Source organism: Lipotes vexillifer, unplaced genomic scaffold, assembly GCF_000442215.2.
Source record: "Lipotes vexillifer unplaced genomic scaffold, Lipotes_vexillifer_v1.1 scaffold951, whole genome shotgun sequence".
NCBI lineage: Eukaryota > Metazoa > Chordata > Mammalia > Artiodactyla > Lipotidae > Lipotes > Lipotes vexillifer.
Genome location: NW_006793664.1, coordinates 2,453,460 through 2,472,403, shown reverse-complemented (window position 1 = coordinate 2,472,403; position 18,944 = coordinate 2,453,460). Strand labels below are relative to the sequence as shown.

At 42.7% G+C, this 18,944-nt stretch overlaps 1 protein-coding gene across 1 annotated transcript in view; it reads right to left on the bottom strand.

Moving 5' to 3' along the window:
- FAM149A (family with sequence similarity 149 member A) overlaps nucleotides 1–5,463 on the bottom strand; it is a 29,645-nt gene extending 24,182 nt beyond the window's left edge. The window contains 1 exon segment of the mRNA XM_007466555.1: nucleotides 4,772–5,463. Within this exon segment, the coding sequence (XP_007466617.1) occupies nucleotides 4,772–5,463 (692 nt within the window).
- Between the last annotated feature and the right edge of the window lie 13,481 nt (nucleotides 5,464–18,944).

The following is an 18,944-nucleotide window of genomic DNA, read 5'->3' as shown; positions in this document are numbered from 1 at the left end:
AACTAAGGATACTAGGGTCCTCACCATGTTTACAAATCATCAGCTTTAAAGTGGTAAGTGGTTATCAATTCTGAAATTAATGATACATACATATGTATATACATGTAGGGTGTGTATGTGTGTGTTTGTGTGTGAATCAGGAAAACTGATGGTACCTAAAATAAACACATACCTGCTAATACTATTTATAGGAAAGGAGACATGACAGGAAAAAAAAAAAAAGTAAAGAATAATATTATGGGGCTTCCCTGGTGGCGCAGTGGTTGAGAGTCCGCTTGCCGATGCAGGGGACACGGGTTCGTGCCCCGGTCCGGGAAGATCCCACATGCCACGGAGCAGCTGGGCCCGTGAGCCATGGCCGCTGAGCCTGCGCGTCCAGAGCCTATGCTCCGCAACGGGAGAGGCCACAACAGTGAGAGGCCCGGGAACCGCAAAAAAAAAAAAAAAAAAAAAAAATTTCCTATTCATTATGGATGTTATAATTTTTTAAGTGTAATGAAAATAAATTACTAGAAAGTAAAATGGAAAAAAAGATACACAAAATACAAATCCAAAAGTTTTGTTATCAGTCAACAGACATAAAGTTACTCTGTCAATTGCTATAAACTTTTCTAAAGATTTATCCTCACTTTCTGTACTTATCATGGATTGGTAACAGGTAACTAACTGGTAACTGCTAACGTATCAAGTACACACGTTACCTATCACATTAGAAAAAATTCAGAATGTGTTTTTTAAATACACAGCAGAACATAATAATAGCTCAAATTCAATTTTTGAGACTTCAAATATAATAATAAAGTAAACAAGATAATTTAAAGCTTAAAAACCTACTGTATGACATTAAGAACAAAATTCTTTTCTTGGGTTTAAGCAAATGCTAGACATGAACGACCAAGTCAAGTTCATTACTATTTTTAACGAAATTGATGGTCATATGACTATAATAGAAAGTAACAGTCATATGACAATTGTCTACTGAGCTCACCATTCATCCCTGTGGAAAATGCAAACTCCCAGCAGAAAGCATTACTAACTCTGGGAAAACTCCAAGACAATGAAACAGAAAGGCCCAAGACGATTTCTTAAAGAAGGACATTTAAATTTCCTCTTGATTTTTATAAGGTTAGGAACCCATGAAAGTGGATTTTGTGATGAAAATATTTTCATTTATTCTTTTAATAAGTATTTATTAAATGCTTTTTGTGGGTGTGTGTTAAGTGTCACAGGACAAAGAGTTTATCATTTAAAAAAAGATATGCTGTGCATATATATAATATGACCACCGCGTAGGAATGCGCAAGAGCTATACAAAGTACTGGCTATGTACGATTTGATTTGTGATGCTACTGGTTATTCTGCAGTGTCTCGAAAAGTACAAAAGTTTGATCCCAGGGTGGCAAATACATTTTCTTCTAGGTGTTGTACAGCAATGAGTGGTAATACTAATTAAAGTAACCTTTATCTTCTGTAACTTTTACAGGGAAAATGATGAAAGATTACAGTGTACTGCAACTTGTTCTCCCAAATAATTGCACTAAAAGATGCCATTTATTACAGTTGTACAATAAATATCAATGAATTTTTTCTGTCACTCTCTTTTTCTCCTGCAATGTATTCTTCAATGAAACATGTTTTCTATTTTCATTCCTGTGCCAAGAAGCAGATAATAATCAGATACCATTTTTAAACACTTCTCCATGTGTTAGGCACTTAAAATATTATTTCAATTAATTTTTGGAACATCCCTATGAGGAGAGTATTATTATCTCCATTTTGTCAAGGTGGAAAATCTACAGTTTGGAAAACAGCTAGCAAATGGTTTGAGATTGGAATCCAACTCATTGGATTCCTGCCTGGGTCCTTAAGTATCACTCCAACTCAGGGCTGCCTCAGAGAAGCCCCTGCATTCATTTTGTTGGCAGTCAAGTTAACAAGTCCTGCAGGCACCAGCTATGATATTTCCACACTTACATGACTTTAACAAGAAAACTCAATCACTCAAAAGAGCAATGACTCTCTGTTATCAGCGATAATTTAAAAAAGATAGAAATACTTCCTGACCATGTGAAGTTTAACTCTACCAACCTTCATACACAGCAATTCTCCATCTATCTACCTTATGTACTGCTAGAAATTCTTCTATTTGCAGAACAAACGAAAAGTCCTTTTACAAGGTGATAACTGTGTAGTTCAAACCGGAAATGCAAAAGGTGGTAGGAAAGAGGGCTGGGGATACCAGAAACCAGTGTGAATGAGGGACAACATTATATGTGAAAGACACAGGGAGGTGAAGGTGAGGATGAAAGTGCTGAATCGCACATCTGGGGGTGCAGGAGAAAGGTAAATAAGGCCACTCAGTATCTCGGCCTCTGGTTCAAACGTGGCCACCAGTATGTCTTGTAGACTGAAAAGGGCGAACCCCTCTTCTGTGGGCCAGTCATTTATTTAATCCATGAATCAGAGATCAAAACTCATGCTATTACATAGCACCTTAGTGAAAAATGAAAAGGCTCTGAATTGAAAGTTTGCATATGTCCCCACTCAAATTAATTTCACTATTTTTCGTTTTAACAAAGGCCAAGGACAGAATCAGGTCAAAGGTAAAATACATGGGTTTTCTTCCAAAAAATATAAACTGTGAATGAGGACTTTTCTTTGTAAATGAGTGTGGTGGTCTTCAAATTAGATTCATATTTCTCAAGATTTGCTTGCACTTGTTTTACATGTATCCACATTCTCTCTAGCTGTGCTTTTCCCCCCTCCCTCTCTTATTCTTACTTTAACCATCTTCCACTCTCTGCATCCCTGGGCTTGAGAAAACCAAGTACACGATTTTGTTATTAATCAGGTAGGCTAATAACTAGCAGCCGCTAACTGCAAACCGACAGATAAGGTAGTAGTTGTAAAATTTAAATCCAGTGCTGAAGCATGTTTGTTTATTGTGTTATAAATAGCGACCCCAGAAATCCGGGAGTGAAAAAAATATACTTCAAGATGCAAAAGGTCTGTAAGACTGAAGGAAAAATTCCTTTCTTTCTTCTTTTCCCTTATCCATTTGTAAACTTCATGATTAAAAAAAGAAATGAGGTATGGAAGGAAGGGAACATGACTATTTGCATATGTAAAAAAACACAAAACTAATGTACTTGAAGGGCTGTCGGACGTCCCATGGAGAGAACAAAGGCACATAATTAGGAAGATCCTTGAACACACATATCTGTACCTATTATTCCTCAAAGCAATTGTGTAAAATTCAATGTCTGCCCTTTCAGTACAATTGGATATCTTTGCTAATGTAGATTAGCATACTGTAAATAGTGCCAAATACAGTGTTATTCAAAAAGTATCCGTTAAGGATTTTTGGACAATGCAAACATGGTTTAAGATGTTCAAGAACGGAAACCAGCACCAGTGCTTTCCACTGGCCATGCTGAATGTTTCAGTGTCTGTTGGAAAAAAACACTAAGACTAGAGTTTAAGGTCAGTGTGTATACCTATTTGCTCATAAAACATTAATTGCATAAATGTTAAGGACCAGTAGCCAATAACAAAGGCCTAATTCCTTAGACATATGTATTCTAGCCACTTATCCAAAAAAAAATCAGTTGATTCATCTATTTCATAATATAATATTTTAAATGAAAAGGAACAACTTACTCTTTAACTTATTTTAGCACTGAGGTGAACGTCACGCAGTTTTGTGAAAATAGTTATTTAAATTTTGATTGAGTTAGAATCAGTCTTAATGCAAAAGTTTTCCTGTCCATTTTTGGGGGGAGAAGAGAGCTTCTCTGCTAACAGGCCTGACCATTCTTCCTTTGCTAGATTACAATACAGAAATCTCCATCCGTGAACGAGACTTTCTGGTTTGCCTTTGAACATTTCATTATCCTTTTGTGAAATTTAAGAAGGCTGAACATTTTTATACCCACTTAGGAGGAGCTATATCTTCTCATTAAAAAAATAAAATTTGCCTTTGTTCTAAAATCCACATTTTACAAGAGGAATGTTTTCATCACTGCTCCTGGTGGAGAAAGGGAAGTGTGTGAGTGTGAGTGTGTATGTGTATGTCTGTGTGTTGAGGGAAGTGTCCCCTAATTCCCATTGAGATGGCTCCCACGAAGTCAGTCAGCGTTTCCGGAGTACCTCAGGGCCCCATGGCAGTAACACAGGAGCTCTAGGATATATGATACAAATCCATTTGTGTCAGATGATGTTATACATATGTAAATCAACTCGATGTCTCACACACAAAAAAATCCCACTTAGGATGAGAATTGGGGCTGATCCTTGAAAAGGAGGGAGGCGCCGTGTGTCTCACCATTTCTTAAAATTATAGCCGCCAGTGTAGGTATTGGGTACCCTGCACGACCACCGTATCCTGCATTAGAGAAAGGCTCCTTTCAAAGTCCTTAAGGAAACCTGACTATCAAATGACCTGAGTCAAAGCTTCAGCTAGAAAAGAAACAAAACTTTGTCCTCCTCTCCTTCAAGTCCCGCTTCATCTTCCCTCCCTCTCTGCTAGTGAACAGCAGAGGATTACCTCCGAGAAAGTTGCTCAAGAGCCTGTCACAGCCTGTGTTTGAAAAGAAAAGAAAGCCGAGGAATAAGGATCCAAGAAAAGTGCAGGGACGTACCCAGGGCACTTAGTGGAAGTTACTGAAAATAGTGCAGTTTTGTAACGGGCGCCTGGCAAGGTGGGTGTGACAGGTGGAGGCGCAGGGGTCCCAACCCAAGAAGGACCTGCCTGGCCCCAGCCGCTACTCACGCTTCTCGGCCGTCCTCCGAGTCGCTGTCCGAGGCCCACTCCTCGCCGAGGTCCCGCAGGGTGAAGAACAGGGTCTTGGCGCCAGGCCCGGGGGGCAACCTAGCGCCGGGCTCTCGCTCCCCGGGGCCAGGCGGGCGAGGGTTCCGTGCGCTCGCGGTCACACTGCCGCCGCCCGCGGAGCCCCCGATGGACGGCAGCGCCGCCCAGACCCCGCCAGGGCCCGGGGGCGGCCGCGCCACGGCCACCAGGGGGGCTGGGGAGCCGGATGCGCCGCGGACGCCGCTGGAGGGGGCCGCGGGCAGGGGCGGGGGCGGGGGCGAGGACCGGACTTTGGCTGCTCTCGGGCTACTGGGCAGCCAGAGGGGGGTCCCTCCCGCTTCTGCCGTGCGGCTCGCGACCGAGACCCGGGGGTGGGAGGCGGCGAGCAGAGGACGGAGCGGGGCGGGTGTCGGCTGCTGCAGGGCTGGCGCCCCCGGCGAACCGGAGCGGGAGTCGGGCGCCAGGGCTGGAAAGAGGGTCAAGGGCGGGGCCGTGCCAAGCCAGGTGCCCGTTCCTATGCCCGCCGGCCCTGCGGTGGCTGCCCCTCGCGAGTGGCTGGAGGAGGCGACCGGCGAGGGAACCGCCGCGGGCGCCGTCGAGGTCTTGAAGATTTTGGCAAAGAGAGACCCAAGGTCCAACACAGCGACCTTCATGTCCTGGCCTTGGAAATGCTGTCCTGGCTGCTGCCCGAACCTCAAGCCCGCGGGGAGCCGGGCTGCGGGGCTCCATCCACCGCCGCCCGCAGGGATCGCGACGAGGCGGCCCGGGGCGGGGACGGGGGTCGTGGGGTCCTCTCAAGCCGCGCACCCCGGGAGCCTCTGGTGCTCTCTCCACGCGGATGATTCCCCGCCGGGCGCTCGGTCCCGCTCTGCCGGACCTTCCCCGACGCGGGGAGCAGTCCCTTCTCTGCCCTAGTGCTGCGAGACGCCGAGGGCCAGGGGTCCGGGAGCCCACGGAGGCCACTTCTGCAGCTGCCAGCGCCACCGCGAGCTGAGGATAGAGGCCCGGGCCTCCGCCCGCCGCAGATACCCCGACGGGCCCCTGGGACCGCGCAGGCGGTTGCTAAGCGAAACAAAAACCCTGCTTAGCTCACTGCTAATTGGGCCCCAGACTGCAGCCTGGGGCTGCGTCTACAACGGACACCCTGGCTCCCCTCCTTGATCCGTGCCTTAAAGGAACACTCTCCAATTTCTCCATCACCCTTAGAGCTTCACCAGATTCGCAGAACTCTGGGCTGATGGTGAGGAATTTGACCATAAACCTGGGAAAGATAACCCTGATTCCAAAAGATCTGGGACTCACCCAATCTGACAAGACGAAAGGAACCATGGCCAGCTCTCTGATAGGAGGGAAGGTTAATAAAAACATGTATTCAGATCATTTCTGGAGTATGAGCTTTCAGGTTTAAGCTGCTAATCATCTGATTGATTCTGAACATATGTAATTTAACTTGAAGGGACAGGCAGCAAAAAGGGTCATTGCTGAGTGAAGCTTGGTTCAACTCACCCAGTTCCTTGGGAGCAGCCCTTGTCTGCTGCCATGTCTCAGGGTGCCTGATTTTACAGGCCCAGGACCTTCATAGCTGACAAGCCTCACTAACATGACTCAAAAATACTGATGCATGGGCTTCCCTGGTGGCGCAGTGCTTGAGAGTCCGCCTGCCGATGCAGGAGACGCGGGTTCGTGCCCCGTTTCGGGAAGATCCCACGTGCCGCGGAGCGGCTGGGCCCGTGAGCCATGGCCGCTGAGCCTGCGCGTCCGGAGCCTGTGCTCCGCAAATGGGAGAGGCCACGACAGTGAGAGGCCCGCATAACGCAAGGAAAAAAAAAAAAAAAAAAAAAATACTGATGCATAAGCCCCAACTCAAATGTGTTAACTAATAACTGCAGTGTTGTCCTCTGCTCTTTCCCGAGGGGAGGAATTCCTGTTGAGGTCAAATTAAGTTGGAAGGTTGTTAGGTGAGCACAGAATCAAAGCAAGGGGAGTGAGTCAGATATATGATATATATTCCATATACAGAGGGCTGCAACCATAGGAGCAAATCACTCTCATCCACCTTGAAAGAGCAGCCCTACATGAACAGTGCGGGTTCAGCCCCTGTCTTCAGCTCTCTAACTTTAGATATTTCTATGCTTTCATTACTAACCACTTCCCTCTATGCACACGAGTTTCTTTAAGTAGGCAAATACTGTCAATAAGGCTACAGAAAAGCTCCTCCTCTTGCAAATCCCAGCCTTGAAAGCAGTCTGTCTCTGAGGTGTGTTTGCATGTATCCTATCTGTTATGGGCTGAATTGTGTTCCCCATAAAGATATGATGAAATCCTAACTCACAGTCTGTATGAATGTAACCTTATTTGGAAATAGGATCTTTACAGATAAAATCAACATAAGACAGGGTCATTAGCATGGGCCCTAATCCAATACCCTTAAGAAGAGAGAAATTTGAATGCAAACACGCAGGGAGAACACCACGTAATGACAGAGGCAGAGGTTGGAGTGATGCAGCTGTAGGCCGAGGCATGTCAATCTTTGAACGCCACTGCCGGAAGTTAGGAAGAGGTAAAGAAGAGCCTTCCCTACAGGTTTCTGAGGGAGCGTGGCTCTGCGGGCATCTGATATCGGACTTACAGTTTCCAGAACTATGACAAATACATTTCTGTTGTTTTAAGCCACCCAGTTTGCGACAATTTGTTATAGCAGCCCTAGAAAACAAATACACTATTGGGGTAGTAATTAATATTTGGGGTGCTTCATGATCATAGAATCTTCCTGGTACCTCTGTGAAAATCTTCAGTGGGTATATTTGGCTCTAAAAAGCTGGGTACAAATTAAAATAATTAGCATAATTGTCTAAAAATATCTGCAGGGAGGGGACCTCCCTGGGCTGTCCAGGGGTTAAGACTCCATGCTTCCACCGGTCAGAATGGCCATATCAAAAAATCTACAAACAATAAATGCTGGAGAGGGTGTGGAGAAAAGGGAACCCTCTTGCACTGTTGGTGGGAATGTAAACTGATACAGCCACTATGGAGAACAGTATGGAGGTTCCTTAAAAAAATAAAAATAGAACTACCATATGACCCAGCAATCCCACTACTGGACATATACCCTGAGAAAACCATCATTCAAAAAGAGTCATGCACCACAATGTTCATTGCAGTTCTATTTACAATAGCCAGGACATGGAAGCAACCTAAGTGTCCATCGACAGATGAATGGATAAAGAAGATGTGGCACATATATTCAATGGAATATTACTCAGCCATAAAAAGAAACGAAATTGAGTTATTTGTAGTGAGGTGGATGGACTTAGAGTCTGTCATACAGAGTGAAGTAAGTCAGAAAGAGAAAAACAAATACCGTATGCTAACACATATATATGGAATCTAAAAAAAAAAAAAAAAGTGGTTCTGAAGAGCCTAGGGGCAGTACAGGAATAAAGATGCAGACGCAGAGAATGGACTTGAGGACACAGGGAGGGGGAGGGGTCAGCTGGGACGAAGTGAGAGAGTGGCATGGACATATATACACTACCAAATGTAAAATAGATAGCTAGTGGGAAACAGCCGCATAGCACAGGGAGATCAGCTTGGTGCTTTGTGACCACCTAGAGGGGTGGGATAGGGAAGGTGGGAGGGAGAAGCAAGAAGGAGGGGAAATGGGGATATATGTATACATATAGCTGACTCACTTTGTTATACAGCAGCAACTAACACACCATTGTAAAGCAATTATACCCCAATAAAGATGTTAAAAAAAAAAAAGACTCCGTGCTTCCACTGAAGGGGGTAAGGGTTAGATTCCTGGTTGGAGAACTAAGATCCCGCATGCCACGCTGTGCGGCAGAAAAAAAAAAATCTACAGGGAGGATGACAGAAAATGTAAAAAGGACAGGGAAAAATATCATTGTGGGTTAAACAGTGGATGTAAACTTCTGGCCAGCCAGCTTCATGAAGAATGCACAACGGATGAATGATTGATCCTTTTGTTTGAGGGTCCTTTGAAAATGACCGATAATTGCAAACATGATAAACAATTCTTCACAAGATGCTAGGTCTTTTATACCCATTGTTCATCCATCAGCAGGCTTTCAGACAGATGTTAGATGCTACCAGGCTTTTCTGTTAATTACCTGTAGCATGCCATTCTCAAAACATGAGCCCCAGGTGATGTACCACGGTGGTCTGGCTCAGGCAGAGTAAGGAAATGAAAGTAAATGCAGTAAATCATTGTTTCTAACTTTGGCAGAGTGTTGATTTTAGACGGACTTTATTAGAAACGTCACAGCCATGTTTTATGTGATAAAACTCTTATGCTTACATTGATCAATTAACAATTTAATGAACTGGTTTTCTGATGTGTATAATAATGCTTGGCTACATCATTGAGAAAGTATTAGGAAGTGATGGCCATGTTGCTATGAAGAAATGTTATGTTTTGAAAACCTGAAAGTTAAAACAAATAACCTGAGGAATTAATCTGTTTAGGGATTTAAATTGTCTCACTGAGCATGACACCAAGGCCAATATTCTATAAAGAAAAGTACTATCAAATTTTATTATTAAAATAAAACACTAAACTTCTGGACAAGGAGAGGTATTTGCTGATTCAACAAATATTTACTAAGCACCTTGACGAAGACGGTACGGTATGGGAGCCTCTGGAGCTGGACTTCCTAGGTTCATATTATCTCTGCTACTGGCCAACAACCAAGTCTCTCTGTGTTCCTTAGTTTCCTCACCTGTAATCCAGGGGTGATAACGGTTCCTATCTCAAATAAAATGGGACTTTGATAGTTACATTAATTGATACATGCTTGGGAACTGGAACAGAGCCTAGCACAGGGTAAGCTCTCAGTAGATGTTAGTTTTCATCACATGTGACACCAGGTTACATCGAAAGGATGTTCTTTATCACAGCACAAATGAAGCCCAGGACTCAGGCAGCAGCCACCTGAAGCTGTGCCCTGACCCTTCCTGGGCTGCGTCGCCCTCCAGCCGAGCACAGGAAATCCGTGCGTGCAGTAGGGCTGCTGAGCTCAATGGCATTAGGCCTCATCAGCAGATCTCTGTCCACTTCAAGGGTCTGCACGTCCAAGTTTGTGCTTAAAGGGAACTTGGAGGTACACAGCAGCCTTGTGCTTGAGAGTTTGATTCAGAATAAAGCATCAGTTTTAGCACATAATAACTGGTGTGCAAGACTTATGAAACAGAACAGGACCCTGTGAGGTCCTCCTGGGTACAAATCCTTCCATGTCCCCTGTTTCTTGTTTGTAGGAAAAGGTTTCTTCAGCCTTCTAGACCTTCCCTGGGTTCCAAAAGGCTGATTCAAACAGTTACTAATGGGGGAAATGAGGGAGTGCAGAAACAAAGGAGGAACAATCAAGAAACAATAGTGCAGCCATTAAAGCAGGGTCCTGGCTCCTCCTCAAGGGATACACATAACAATATCTTTGAGTTCTTCTGCAGGAACTAAGGCCCCCATCCACGTGGAGGATGGTAACTTCTGGCTGAGTCTTGGAACACCTCCCTGTTATCTCACCACCAACCAATCAGAAGAAAGTTGCACACCCTGCAGCCCTCACCCTAAATTTTGCCTATAAAACCTCTTTCCTGAAAACCATTGGGGAGTTCGGGTTTTTTGAGCATGAGCCACCTGTTCTCCTTGCTTGACCTTGCAGTAAACCTTTCTGTGTTCCAAACTCCAATGTTGCAGATTGTTTGGCCTTACTCTGCATGGGGCACCTGAACTGGTGTTCCACAATACGTGTCAGTCTTGTGAAAAACCAGTAAATTGAAATCTGAAAAAATTCACAGAAGCAAGGTAATTGCTGGGGAGAAAAAGAGTAAAAATCCTTGACTCTTCATGAAAAACATTTCACAAACTAAGATGCTCCAAAAGAGGGACAGAGAGGAAAACTTCATAACTGAAGAACTGGTTAAGAGTTCTAAAAAAATTTTGCAGTTGTAGGAGAGGAAGAAAATTTAGGTTCATTGGCTGGGCCCTGAAAAAGACTGACAAAAGATAGATTAACGAGAGAAAAATTAAAAAGTTTCCCAGTAAGGGAATAATGTTTGCACTATTTTTCTGTAATGCCAGCCAAGATATGCACAAGCCAGAGAAATAGAAAGTGTTTGCTAAAATATTTGTAACAGACACTTATGTACAGAAAGTTCACAAATACTCGTTCTCCAGTTGAGGCAGAGCTCATGGAAATTACACTGGAACAGATCAAACCACTGGCTGGGATTATAAACCACATACTGATCCAGAGGGAAAGTTACAGGTAGTGGAGATTTTCAGTTTGAACATTAACACTTCCAAAGTTCGGCAACATTATGCTTTTAAATTATGAAAATTATGTAAACAAGAGGTACATTTTAAATCGATCTGCATGCAAAACTCCATGCCATGAGGACACGAAGCACCGGGATTTCCCTCACAGACAGAGCCCTTGGTGTGCAGCACTTAGTTGAAGGAACAGCCATGGCACGGGGTGTGCCCAATTTAAGACTCTTTCACATACACACAGGAGAACTCAGTGATGAGTAACTCAAAAGGGTGGTTAGAAATCAGGCTTATAGAACATCTTAACAAAAGAAAAATAAGTTGAAAGAGAAGTGACAATGAGGCCGGAGATAGATGGGCCCCCGGCTGAGCAGCTGGAGTTTGTCCCCTGTGGACACATAATCCGAGATGAAGATTATAGCAGGAGGATAATAGGAGAGGCTAGACCTGCCCAGATAAAAGATAGAGACCACATATTTCGCATTCTCAAGGTCAAGGAGAGCTTCCTGACAATACATGTGCAGAAAGGCTCCTTGGAGGTTAGAAAGGGAGTGATGTCAACCTGCCCATAGGCCACTTGGCTAGAATCCATCTTGGCTAAGAGATGCACGCACACATGGGAGGACCCTGAGTTAAACCGAATACAGACTCAGAACCAGGCAAAGCAAGATGACTGGCCAAAGGAAACCCGGAAGAAATGCCCCATATGAGTGAGTCAAACTACCACGAGGGTGCGACTCTCTCTCTGAGTTCGCCCGTGTGTGCCTATCCACAAGTACTCTTTTTCCTCCTAATAAACACTTTACTTGTTTCACTACTTTCTGTTTCTTTGTGGGAATTCATTTCTACAAAGCTGATGGGCCAGGGGCCTTGTCACCGGCCACAGGTCAGGGCTCTCACTGCCGCAGCCTGGCGTCAGTCTCTGGCTGGCAACTGAAATCCTGCTTCAAGCTGCTGCAGGCTGAGGCCACTCGAGATCAACAAGACAGAGGAAAAGGACTTCAAGTTTCTAGGGACAGCAAACTGCGGGTCGGGATATATACGTGGAAAGTAATGGAAGATAAGGCTGCTTAGTAAGGTTTGTTAATGTAGACTTTTTTGTGGTGCCATCTCCCCTCTCCCCACTCCTGGTGTGGGAGGTACAGAGCTGACCTTCACAAGGGGAATTTCTGTTCTGCTTTCATACAGATGGGGAGTGGGGTGCAGATTGTTCATCCTGGTTCTGCTTTTTCTCAATTGTCTTCAGCTCAAAATAACCCTTAGACCAGAGCACACATTTTGGAGTGGTATACAATGCATCATGGGCATAAAATATTCTTACCTTATACTGACTTATAACACTTTGATTGTTTAAAGTTCAGTGTATCAACAGATTATAAATGATATGATGCTTAGAGTTCTGACTTTTAAGGTGTAGCAAGAAAAGGTCACTGTGAGGAAAACAAGTTTTAAAAAGCACGGTGATAGTATGATAAATTTAAACAGTTTTTTAAAATTACAGTACTGTTGGGGAATGACTCATCAATTTGCCAGGAAGCCAATCAAGGACCTTCTTTCTTTTTTTTTTTTTCTTGCGTTATGCGGGCCTCTCACTGTCGTGGCCTCTCCCATTTGCGGAGCACAGGCTCCGGACGCGCAGGCTCAGTGGCCATGGCTCACGGGCCCAGCCGCTCCGCGGCATGTGGGATCATCCCGAAACGGGGCACGAACCCGCGTCTCCTGCATCGGCAGGCGGACTCTCAAGCACTGCGCCACCAGGGAAGCCCAAGGACCTTCTTTCTTTGCACTCCTCTAGTGGTCATTTCTTTGGTGTTATGGTAATTGGCAAGAGACATTCCGTAGCTGCTTAAAGCCTTGCGGTCAATGAACACAAAGGAAAAGAGGAAGATTAAGAAGGGAGTCATAGAAATGTGAGTTCAAGGACAGTTTTGAATGTCTCCTTTTTAAAAAGTAATTTCTTATATAGCATGGAAAAAATGTCATAGTGTGTTAATTACTGTCCAGGGTGCATGTAAATAAATTTACCTTCAAGAGGCTCACAAATAAATAAATAAATAAATATACACATATATATTAGATTATTATAATATATAATAGATTATTTACACATTTTGGCTATTGTGCTGTAATGAACCTGGAAGTGCTAATATCTCTTTGAGATCCTGATTTTAAGGCTTTTGGATTGCTGACCTGAAACAAATAGACTGCCAGATATTTCTCCAGCAAAAATGCGCTTATTTGGGATCAGCATAGGATTGCAATTGGGGTCTGTAACCATGGTGAGCTGCGTGCAAGTCCCCACACAGCAAGGAAAGGAGACCACCTTTCTAGGGTGGAAAAGGAAGTCGGGAGTGCTGTAGTAAAGATAGTCCATGGATTTCATTGGCTGAGTCTTTGCCAGGAAAGAAGAGGTGTCTTTCTTCTTCCTGCTGTGCTCAGCTATCCTCACTGGGTATGAGAGCTCCCTCTTCTGGTCTTTGTTTATTAATTTTTTACAGGATAAATACCCAGAAGTGCGGTTGCTGGATCATTTGGTATTTCTATTTGTAATTTTTTGAGGAACCTCCATATTATTTCCCATAGCAACGGCACCATTTTGCATTCCCACCAACGGTGTGCAAGCGTTCCAGTTTCTCCACAGCCTCACCAACACGTGCTGTCTTTTGGTTTTTCAACAATATCCATTTCAACAGATGTGAGGTGATATCTCATTGTGGCTTTGATTTGCATTTCCCTGACGTTGAGAATCTTTTCATATACCCGTTGACCTTATCTTACACCATACACAGAAGTCAACTCAAATGCATGAAAAACTTATAAACTGTAAACTTACTAGAAGAAAATACAAGGGAAAAACTTCATGACTCTGGTATTGGCAATGATTGCACAATCCGACACCAAAAGCACAAGCAACACAAGCAAAAATAGACAAGTGGAGCTACATCAAACTAAAAGGCTTCTGCACAGGAAATAATATAATCACTAGAGTAAAAAGTAACCTACAGAATGGGAGAAAACATTTGAAAACCATATATCTGATAACGGGTTGTGATATTGTGATGTATAATAAGAAATATATATTTTGCCTTTGTTCATTTCTGGCACAGAGCTAAAGTCCTTGAAATTTTCTTAGTGATAAGAGTAATGGGAGCACCTTTTGTTATAATATTTATTTATTTATTTATTTATTTATTTATTGTTATAATATTTAGTTTCTTGTTCTCAGTTCCTGAAATCACTTCAGAGCCATAAAAGTGAAGTTGGTGTTTTGTTATTCATAACAAGTCCCTTTCCACCACAACTGGGTTTAGGTTAATGAGGTGACTTGGAAAGAACCTAGTGATTGGGGCTAGGTGCAAGGGGAGTGAAGCATGTGATTAGAGGGTTGGAAATTTCAGTCCCACCCCCAGCTTCTGGGGAGGAGATAGGGGATTGAGACTGAATTTAGTCACCAGCGGTCAATGATTTAATCAACAATGCTTATATAATGAAACCTCCATAAAATCCCAAAAGTACGAGGGTTGGAGAGCTTCTGGGTTGGTGAACACCTGTAGATTCAGGGAGAGTGGCCAAGCTCCAGGAGGGCAGAAACTCCACACCCTTTCCCCATACCTTGCCCTAGGCCTCTCTTCCATCTGGCTGTTCCTGGGTTATATCCTTTTATAATAAACCAGTAATCTAGTAAGTAAAATGTTTCTCTGAGTTCTGTGAGCCACTTTAGCAAGTTAATGGAACCCAAGGAGTGGGTCCTTGGAACTCTCATCCAATCAGGTGACAACTTAGACTTGTGATTGGTGTCTGAATTGGGGGGGGCAGTCTTGGAGGACTGAGCCCTCAACCTGTGGGATCTGATGCTCTCTCCAGGTAGATGGTGTCAGAACTGAGTTGAATTGTAGGACACCCAGCTGGTGTCAGAGAATTGCTTGGGTGCGTGGGAACTGCCTCCCCCTGCCACAGCCCACCCACCAGCACACGTTGAAATTGGTTCTAGAAACTTGGGGGAATTTATTTCCAAAATATATAAGGAACTACAATTCAATAGCAAAAAATCCCTAATAACCTGATCCCAAGAAAACTTAGAACGTAAACTAAGGTTTTATTTAAGTGGGGACCTGGAACTCCCCGGACCATTCCTACGTGGCACACTGGCATGTTTCTGGAATAGGTATTGCAGAGTTGCAGGAGGTTGGAGGGAATTTTGGAGCATCCTGATTCTCTTTGTTTATTTTCTCTCCCAGAAACAGGACTACCAAATACAAAATTTCCTGATGGTAAAAATATATTTCTAAAAAAGCTAACGTGTCTATTTCCACTGCCACAACACCAATCTAACATTTACTTTTCAGCCCAGACTCTTGCTTGAAAAATGACTATGTTCCAGTCATTCATCTAGATATCAAGGCAAGTAAGATGAATAAGATGAAGCTCTCTGTATTCAAGATGCTCATGTTCTGGGGGCTCGGGATAGAGTCAGATCTAAACAGTGTGCAGAACCCGATGTGCAGTTGGACGAAGGGTATGAATAAAGTACTATGGATGCATAAGTAGTGAAGTGATTCATTCTGCATGGTGTGTAGGGCAGCAGGTGGTATATCAGAGAAGGATTCCCACAAGAGTTGTCTGGACTAGAGTACCAATAAAAGTAAACTGAAATTCTTGCTGTTTCTTCATCACCTTGATTGACTGAACAAATATAGTGACACTGATAACATTATGAAACTTAAGGAAGTGGGACAATGCTATCTTCTTTAGTATTATCCTCTGTGAGCTCCAGAGCTTGAGTTGGTTCACTTTTTTCTGCCTTTTCAAAATCCATAGATCAGGGCAGATTGATAATTTCTGGAAGAGACTTTATTTTTTAAAAGTAAAATGGCTGCAACCTTGCAGAAGTGCTTAAAGAAACCAATGGAACGATAAATACCTTAGAAGGTGTAGTGGATGCTGTAGTGAACCACTAAGCTCTCCCCGTCAAGGGCTCGGGCATCTATTCTTCCAGGTGCCCAGAGTGTTGCCTTCTGGTGTTTCACAACTGAGCCCCTACTTTGGAACTGCTTTGTAGCAAAGCTTTTTGCTCAAGTCATACTTCCTTCCTGGGGCCGTCTGCATCCAATGACTGGTTGACATGAGGGTATAGCAGTCTAGCCCCTATGCCTAGATTTGCGTCAACTCTGTAGGGCCATTCCAACTCCAGAGCTCCCCGTGGGGTCCACTAAGGCCTCAGCTGCAATTGCAATTGACTCAAAGCTCATCATTCTCTCTCTTCCCAATCCAGCTTATTTCACTCCCTTGTAAATCAGAGCCCTCCCCTAACCTGCTTCAGTTAATCTCCATCTTGGAGTCTGTTTCCTGGGGAACTGACTTAAGATAAAAGCAAGCTAAGAATTCAAAACAGGTTTCCCAGAAATTCGCACACAGAACTGGAAAAGTTCCACCATTGAAAAGTGCCACGACTCCTCCCTCATGATTGTTTGTTAAACTGGGGGTGGGGTGGGGGGGAAGTCACATAACAGAACCAGTTTCTTCCTTGGACAGGAAGATGGATCAAAGCTTAGTTGCAAGAGCTAAGAATGGCTAACATATCACCTGGTGTAATTAGTAACTAATGATCAATGGATTGTCATGCTTTGCTATTTTAATATAGATTTATATATTTATTGGGAAAAAAACACTTCAAATCCCCTTCTATTATGTGAAAGTAAGCCTGGCTGTTTGGACTGTGAAATTATAAGTTATGCTCCTCTATTCAACTAGGTGTCACATAAATCTAAGTAACAGACCCCAAGAGGGAATTTTATTATAATTTCTGGTTTTGCCAATAGAAACCTATAATGTTACAATTTCAAATTACCTAACCCGTTAAAGCTAAACTCCTCTGCCACGCCCTCTGCAACATGGTTCCATCCTCCACAGTATCTCCACTGTCTCCCAACACCGACTCATGTCTCCCTCCCTGCTTTCCATCTTCCTCCTCCCTCACCAAAATCCTACCCGCCTTTGAAAGGTCTGACCTTCTTGCATGGAGCCTTCCTTATCCGGGTCTATCCCCAAGAATCCCTTCCCACCCTAATTCCTACTGCCCCATTTCCTACAATACATTTCATATCCAATCATACTCCGTAGTGCTTAGTTAGCACAAGGCTAGGCACATGTAGCTAGCTCCTCAATGAATACAATTTTTTGACAGCTTTATTAATATATAATTAATATATAATTTTGTACCCAAAATTCACCTGTTTTAAGTGTATGATTCAACGATTTTTAGTAAATTTACATAGTTGTGAAATCATTACCACAATCCAATTTTATAACATTTTCATTACCCCCAAAAGATCTCTGATGCCCACTGTCTCTATAGATCGTAAGAAATTGTATTTTGAGCTCTTGAGTTGGAACATCTTTACATTTTCTCATGATCACCATCACTTACTACTGAGACCCTTCTACAAATAATCTAAGGTAGACATTGGGAAAAGTAAACATTGTTAAATAAATGGCATTGAAAACCCCCCTACTCACTAACAAATTGATTGCATCTACTTCTTATTACAGCCTAAAAGCTGTCATTTTTAGGTAAAATCTAAATTCCTAGATTTATTTCAAACTCCATGTTGTTGATTCAGCTGGATTTTGTTTTAAAAGTGAAAACGGGAAGGAGTTGGGGTGAACCGATTACATGATGACATCCTGAGAGAATTCAGACAAGTCAGTTCACGTGTGTAAATCAAATAGGTCAGACAAACATAATTTTCTGCACGCCCTTTGTCTTGAACCCAAGGGAGACGGACTCCTCCTGAGAACAATTAGAGAGGATGGCCTGCAGAGTTCAGGCTGCTTCCTGTGTGGGTCAAACACAAGTCAAGGCTTATGCCTTTTACTAGTTTTAATTATATTCAGTTAAACAGGCCACCCCTTGTATAGCCTAACCTCATAAATATTAAGCAACTTCTAAAAAAATGACATTTGAGCTCAATTTAAATTGTGCGCATGTAATCAACTACCTCATAAACAAATAAACCAGAGAAAGAAAGCAAAATTACTTCCTGCTCTGCTTTCCACGAACTGACAATATATTGATAAATTCATAATAATAATAATAGATTTAGAAATATTTCAGTGAGATTGAGAATATTGATAGATAACATACAAAGTGCATCAAGAAAAAACTAGTTGTGATTTTTATTTTATGATGCCAAAATAAAACAGGATTATTTCACAATTAGAAAACAAATCTTAACAAAAAAAACTATAAAACACATGTCTCAAGTGTGAGGGTGGTGTATAATGAGAGACTGAAAATGAGTTCTCTGTATATTCATGTTGTTGTAGAGTCCTTCAGAACCAGCAGTGCAGCGGGTATTATGTTTTTTTTAGGATTATGTGAACTTAGCCCTGAGAATACGGAATTATTTAAATCAAAGCTCCAAAGTGTGACATCTCAAATGCTCCCTAAATTCAGCAGACAAATGAGGGCTTCAAGTACAGAAATTACCTCAACATGATCATTTCAACTCTCCTTTATATTTGAATACCAGAACTATAAAGGTTTTAAAAAGCTATTCATGTCTATTTCCAATAATCAGACTCTCTTTATTGTAAAACGAAAATAAAACTTAAAGTAATCATAAGGACTAATTTACACACAGCATACTTTTTTATAGTTATAATGATATACTCTGTGGGAATGTATTATACCAGGATCATCATCAGTAATGATTTGGGAATAGTTAAGATTTTGTTTATCACTGTAATTTTCAAGATCGAGCAGTCAAAATAATCCCAGTGGAACCACATGATTTGGCCAGGGCTGTGTCCTGAGTCTGTGACCGGGGGAAGACAGTATTTTGT